At 41.0% G+C, this 7,447-nt stretch overlaps 1 protein-coding gene across 1 annotated transcript; it reads left to right on the top strand.

Moving 5' to 3' along the window:
* Positions 1-484: 484 nt before the first annotated feature.
* LOC115923733 (zinc transporter 7-B-like) lies at positions 485-4,941 on the top strand (the record flags this gene model as incomplete). The annotated part of the gene is made up of 5 exons (XM_030985033.1): positions 485-598; positions 2,040-2,127; positions 2,886-3,016; positions 3,806-3,873; positions 4,874-4,941. Coding segments are annotated over 5 exons (469 nt in total), but the record flags the coding sequence as incomplete, so codon positions are not given.
* Between the last annotated feature and the right edge of the window lie 2,506 nt (positions 4,942-7,447).

Below are 7,447 nucleotides of genomic sequence, written 5' to 3' on the forward strand. Positions count from 1 at the left end.
ACCGGGATATTTTTCAAGATGGCTGCCGTTGTTTTGTTTTTTAAATGGCCGATATTGGACCAGGAAATGATAGCTTTATATAGGTTAGACGCAACAGACAAAGAGGCCAAAATGATGTCACTAATAAAAATATCATTTTTTTTTTGGTTTAGAAAAAAAGGGGAGGGGGAATGTTGCAAAATGACGCCACTTCCGTGATTGTGTACAAATTCTATTGCAGAGTCAGACAGTTTTCTCAGTATTTCCTAACAAAATTGGAAATGTTTCTCAGTCCCAGATTCATGTCTTATCATCATTTTTGCAATGAATGACCTTCATTGAGATGATATGCCGGTATGAAGAAAAAAGTGGCGTCAGTTTGCAACATTTTTTTTCAAAAAGGAGGCGGCTCCGGAAAAGGAAGCGGGCAGGAACGCTTAACATGTTGGTTGTTTTTAATTTGGCCTAATAATCAAGTGTCTTTCTTTTTTTCTTTTGTTCCCAGTCTTGGTCTGATTTCAGACTCCTTCCATATGTTCTTTGATTGCACGGCACTGCTAGCCGGTCTGACAGCTGCTGTAATATCTAAATGGAGGGCCACACCCACATTTTCATATGGGTAAGATTGCACAAGTTGGTTGTTGATTTTTCCAAATAACAAATTGGTTTTATTGCTGTTAGACATTCATTAACCCTCCATTTGTTTGATCAGTCACAGACAGTCAAAAATTGCTATTGGTCGAGAGCCTTCACATGGGTGGTTTGAAACTGCCGGTAAAACACCGCAGCATTCTGCGCCACAGTTTTCGAACTACGCGCGCGAGGCCATAAACGTGGCCAAAGGGGTGTTTCACAAAACCTTAAGTAAAATTGTTGAACAAAATCATTGGATTTTGTCCATTGTTTACTTAGTTTGACTGTTTGACTGAAATGTATGGGAATAAATATGTGCTTGGCCAGTTTTAAACAAGTACACCGGCATTGGCCTGGTTGCAGATAATATTTTGCTGGCCTTTGGCTTAGGATTATCACATCCGGGCCCCTAGCTGGTTTTACCACCAAGCACATGTCATTTAACCCTTACCCTACTAGACCCTCCAACGCATGCCAATATGTGCTCAAGAAAATCTCCTATGTTTTTTGCATGGCCCTCCAATATCTGCCATGTCATTTCAAGGGTAACTGGACAGGCACTCCAATACATGCCACAGAGAACAATGAGAGTCCTCTGATAACAAAGTGAGTGCCCCCAGCTGGTCAGTATCAGGCACCCTCCAGGGCCTCCAACTCCTGCCAATTGGAGCCTTCACTGTTAAGACTTGTTATCTGCCAATAAACTGCAGCTGGAGGGCATTGGCATAACCAACTGACATGCAGTAAACTACCCTCAGAGAGTAAGGGTTAATAATGATAATAAATAATATCGGAGTCTTATATGCGCACGTATCTACCAACAATTAGGTACTCAAGGCGCTGGAAATTATGTCTATCAATAAAGAAAGATAAATAAAGTTTATGAGAATATGAGACCCATTATGTAGCATCTTATAGTGGTTTACAAGGTGCTGCGGCGCATATTGCAGCCAGAAATATACTGCCAGAAACACGGGGCAAATCCCTTCTCTATAGTGATAAGTGTTACTTGGTTCTTTAACGTGCATTACACAACACACGGGACCTACGGCTTTACGTCCCATCTGAAGGCAGAGCAATAATGGTAAAGTGCCTTGCTCAGAGCACAAGCACCATGTTCCCACGGTCAGGATTCGAACCCATGTACCACGTCACATGAGGCGAACACCGTAACCATTGGACCATAGCACCCCACTAATCTGTAGGTACTTTGCTGTATAGGTACTTTTCTGTAGGTACTTTTCCTGGTTTCTGTAGTTACTTCTCCTGGTTCATGTAATTACAATAATCCTACATGGCTTTAACAACACCGTGAATTGTTTGAGAATTAGGCCTTATTTCTTCCAAATCATAAACTTTTGGATGCATATCCGGTAGATCTGGAATATTTAATTGATAAGCATTAATCTTATATCCATTTGTTTCAGGTATGTCCGAGCTGAAATTCTTGCAGGTTTCATCAACGCACTATTTTTACTCTTTATCGCTTTCTTCATCTTCTCTGAGGCATTTGAGGTAAGAAAAAACCTCTTAATTTGTGAAGTATGTTAGTTTTAAACTGACAAGTCACTGTAAGTCACTATAATTGAAATTCTTCTGATAATTTTTTTTTATTTCTAGGTGTTTCCCAACCCTAACCCTCCTCAATCCTCCAAAATCAATCAAGCAATTTTAGAGGATTTCAGAGGATTGAGAGAATTATTGTACCAGTTGATTTTGGAGGATGCATTGGTCTTAAGGGTGTACTATGGCCTGAAATCCCCGAAAATGTCATGTTTTGTTTTACATCGGACGCGACGGACAGTTTGTGGCAGTCTCATCCGTATAAATTTCAAGTCTTGTCTGTTCAATGTACCGCACACGTTGTGTGATGGATCCTAGCCAAAAGGGCCGAGGGGGTTTAGGTTAATAAAATCAACAAAATGATTTTTTGTACAGTTATTGTTGACAGACACCACAATCATCATTATCATTCTCCTTTTGTTTAATGCTGTTATATATATGACTGTTTTTACTGCCATTGTCATTGTTTTTAACTTGTCACTGTTGTCATGGCCAATGTGGCTTTAATTGTTGTAGTTGTAATAACATTTTAACGGTTGTCACAAACGTCATTGCTGTTTTTTCATTTCCAACCGGTCAGTGTCTTTTGCACATTGTCCTTACTCCCATTATCATTGTCATTGCTTCTGTCCAATTGTGATTGTCATTCCTATGACAAAAAATTCCTTTGGAGTAATTATTGTATAATCATTTCCTCTTTTGTTTTCCAGAGATTTTTGGAGCCTCCCGAGGTGCGACACGAGAGACTGTTTATTGTTTCAGTTCTCGGATTGCTTGTAAATTTAGTTGGTATCTTTGCATTCCAACATGGCCACGGACATTCCCATGGTGGTAAGTCTTAGTGAACATGTTCCTTTGCCACATTTATCTCATCAAACTCACAAATTCCCCCTTGTTTTGAATTGGCCGTAACTCAATAAATATGTGGCTGATTGAAAAGATTTTGTTGTTGTTGAAAAGCTAATGAACTATACCCTCCAAATATGTATTGATTTTTTCGAATTTGTGTTTAAGCTGCGAAAAAGAGGGAGCTTTGAGGATTCAGATTTTTTGGGACACCCTGTTTTTAAACGCATGCTGCTTTTTTTTACACAGCACAAACTTTTGCATGTTACAAATGCCTTAACCCTAACTCCCTAGCGTCTTTTACTAGAACTGGACCAAGTCCATCAAAATCCTCAATCACTGTGCGTCCAATACAAAACTGTACGGACATAATGGAATCCACCACTGACGCACTGGTTGACATTCATGACTTGCTACACATGGCTTTCATCACAACAGCAGTACAGAAGCTAGGCAAAATCAATCAGATACCCCTAGCACTGCTTCAGGCCATTAGGCCCAAGTCCATCATACTCCATCAATATTTAGTCATGCCAGGCCTTCTGGACCAAGTCCCCCAAAATCCATCAAAATGGGGGGATGGATTTTGATGGAGTTGGGGTGGTTAGAGTTAAGGTTTGGTACTCTCCTTCACAGTCATGGGAGCCCCAAATTTTCGGACTACTTAAATCTTTCGCTAATACCTTCTGATGAATTTTTGAGGTTCTTGAATAGTTGGGCTTATGATTTGTAGTTCATTTGTGGTTTTCAATTATATTTTGTTACATGCTTCATTTATAGGCAGTTCAGCCAATGGTAGCGTAGGGCATGGTCACGGACACAGTCACGGACACTGTCACGCACACAGTCTCGGTAAGCTTGAACATTGCAGTCCTTCTTCCTGACTGCCAAATGTTTTGAAAAATGTGGAATTATTACAGATTTACGACATAAATTACCCAAATTCAAGTGCTTCGGATGAGGTATAACAGAATTTATCAGACATTTTGATAACTGCATGATTAGGCCCCCCAAAAAAGTCTCCGGTTTCTGGTATGGAGCTTGCCCCAAAAGTGGTGCGGCAAGCGGCTTTTTTTTTTTTTACTTGTTTTTTTCTTCAAATGTCGGCTGATGACTACAAACGGTGCCTAACATAAATTTAGTGCAAAATGTATGGGATCCCAGAGAGGCCACATAAAGCTTATACTTGATCGTCACCCCATCTAAAAACACGTTAAAATTGTGCAGCAGCAGGATTCCAGTCAAACCAGTGAGTTTGGCGGTTTTGAGACATCATCTTACATTGAAATTGTTGGGTTTTTTAAATTTTGCCGACGCGCATGGCTACAGCAATGCGTGCGTAGACCAGAAACGGAGCCTTTTTTTGTTGGCCTTATTATCTGAAGTGCCTACAGTGAATCATGATAAGTCAAACTTGGATGACTCAAACTCTGTTTATCTCAAAGTGAAACTTGATTCCCATCAAGAGAATAGGATATTATGTACATGAATACCGCCGTAACTCGAAATCCCCACACCGGTCTCCATTTCTTACCGATCCCGTTAGCTCGGTGGTCGAGTAGTAAGACATCGGCACTAGAAAGCAGGAGGTCGTGGGTTGAGTCCCACCCGAGTGATTTTTTTCCAACTTTCACTCTGGAGGTAACACACTGAGTATACAGTGTTTATATGCGGTGAGGGCAAAACCTTATTTGATTTACATCACCCCGGCTCAAAAATTCCATCTTATCCATATAAACGTGATCGTAGGAAAGTTGGGAATTTGCTTAGCTCGAACTTCAGATATCTCAATTTTTTTTTTCCATTGCATTGAGATTTGACTTATCGAGATTCACTGCGTTTTGTATTTCAGGGATGGGATATAAAGATGATGGGGAACACCAGCACACCCAGCAGGATCACAGAAGGAAATCATGCAGGGTAAGTCAGCTAGTTTTCCTCAAATTCCGTAAAGGAAAATTGACTAGGTGCATTTTCTTAATCATAATTTAACCAAAGAAATTTGCTGGAGCGGGGTTGAACCTGTGACGTGCTGAGGGTCGGTGATTGACTCAATAATAATTCTTACATTTTGTGCGACTTAAAAACTTGAAAAGGGTAACCATCCTGTCTCTTAACCCTAACGCCCTGAATCCTTCAAAATCCTCTTTGCCAAAGTGGAGGAATTTGGAGGATTGAAGTTACATGTACTTGGCAAAAGTGTGTTTACTGATTTCGTAGGATGCACTTTGTCAAGGTCTTGGCCAGACCTTGTGTTGTTTTTGCTCAGCATGCATAAATGTAGGCCTGGATTATGCTTGAAATCATCCGTACTGCTCCATGATGTCACTGGCCAAGCCTAAACATATTGACAGTCACTACCGCAGGATTTTGCAGGATTCAGGCAGTGGTCACCCCTCCACTGACCATATTTAGGAAATAATGGAGGAATTTGCAAAATTGAGGCTATATGTTATTTTTTCCATGAGGCCAATCGGAGATTTTGCAGGATTGAGGCTACACCCCAGCAAAAGGCCCAGGGAATTAGGGTTAATAGTCTAATTCACAGGAATTTTGAACAGATCTGAAATATATCGATTTGGGTTTGTTTTTACAGGGGTCTTTCTTCACATCATGGCGACACTCTAGGCAGCGTCGGCGTGATAATTTTCTGCGGTGCTAATGCAGTATTTTGGGTGCTGGTTGTCGACTCCATCTGCTCAATGTTTATAGCTGTACTCATTATGCTCAGGTGAGTGATGCAAAAGGCTAGTCCTCGGTCCAAAATTTAATTTGGATTTTCCCTACCTTAAAGCCCGGTTCATACTCGGCACGAAAGTGAATGCGAATTTGTGACGTCATGGCAAGTATTCGCGCTGCGAATTTATAAAAGTTGAACATATTTCAACTCGGCGAATTTCGCAGCGAATGTTTCATGACGTCAATTCGCTTCGCATTCGCTTTCGCATGAAGTTGAACCGGGCTTAAAGTAGAGTATATCATTTGTCACACAAATGTGTTCCAAATCTAAGGATTGATGCTTAACAACTAACCTGATGAAGTTGTATCTCAGTGAATGCTGTAAATTCCAAGGAACAATATTCTAGAATCTTGTTTCAATTCCAAACTTGCAGTATCATGTTTTGAATTGCGCCTGAAATCAGCGTCTGGGACACGTTCTCATAAAGGAGATGGCAACTACACGATGTTCACGCACTGAGTTGAAAAGTTATTGTGCTTCGTGTCCGCTTGCGCACACCCAAAACAACTACTAACGGAAAATTTCCAAAATGCGTCTTTAGATGCGAGGTGCGGATCCAGGAATTTTTGCAGGAGGGAAAGGGGGGGGGGGTTCATCAGCAATCAGTGCTGAAATGTAGACAGTTTTTTTCTCTGGACACTTGGCCTCAATAAAGGGGGGGGGGGAAGGGTGGACAGCTCGTACCATACTTTCAATGGCCCCAAAATTTAGTTAGTCCACATCTTGTTTGCAATGGGTTACACATCCATGAACTGGTGCAAGACTGGTTCCCTGACTGGGCAATTTCTAGACGTCTATAAATTGTTCCGTTTGGCCTGAAGTAGGGTCAGGGAGCCAGACTACAAGAATACCAATTTTTTCTTGGTTTTTCAGTATCTATGAACACAAAATTTAAACAGGTCACTGTAACAATATTTGCTATAAAACACTAACCCCCAAATCCATCTGAAAATACAGCAAAAGCAAATGTTGTGTATGACCATTAAGGGGGAATTTCTTTCGTGATTTTATACATGTCCACCTGTATACACAGCAACTTTCAACAGCAATTGGTAACACCATGTTTTTGTCAATTTCTTAGTGTCTTGCCTTACTACGTGATTCTTCTTCTATTTTGATGATGCGTGTTCCCTACGCTCTTGATAAGGAACTGTCTGGATGCTACAACAGGGTAGGTGTGGAATAAAGTACATGTATCACCAGACTGTAACCCTCTAAAGCCCGGTTCATACTCGGCGCGAACGCGAACGCGAATTTGTGACGTCATGCAAGTATTCGCTCTGCGAATTCGTAAAAGTTGAACACATTTCAACTCAGGCGAATTTCGCAGCGAATGTTTCATGACGTCAAATTTGCTTCGCATTCGCTTTCGCATGAAGTATGAACCAGGCTTTAGTGAGAAGTCAATATATTCCGGTTGGAGCTACGAATATCCACGGTTTACCAAGATCAGTCCATCACGATGAACCGTCAAGGTCGTGGAGAAATCTAATTTCTAAAAATGCACTACGGTTTCAGGACGGATAGCCACGACTGTCATACGGTTTCTCTACGAATACACCACAGTTTGTCAGAATGTAGACGGATTGGTGAAGAATATCGACGGTAGTACTAAAAACAATGACGTTAACGCCACGGTTGTCTGCGATTGGGTCACGGATGACCAAGGTTCTCCTACGAATAAAG

This window comes from Strongylocentrotus purpuratus, unplaced genomic scaffold (assembly GCF_000002235.5).
Source record: "Strongylocentrotus purpuratus isolate Spur 01 unplaced genomic scaffold, Spur_5.0 spur5_contig_348, whole genome shotgun sequence".
Taxonomy (NCBI): domain Eukaryota; kingdom Metazoa; phylum Echinodermata; class Echinoidea; order Camarodonta; family Strongylocentrotidae; genus Strongylocentrotus; species Strongylocentrotus purpuratus.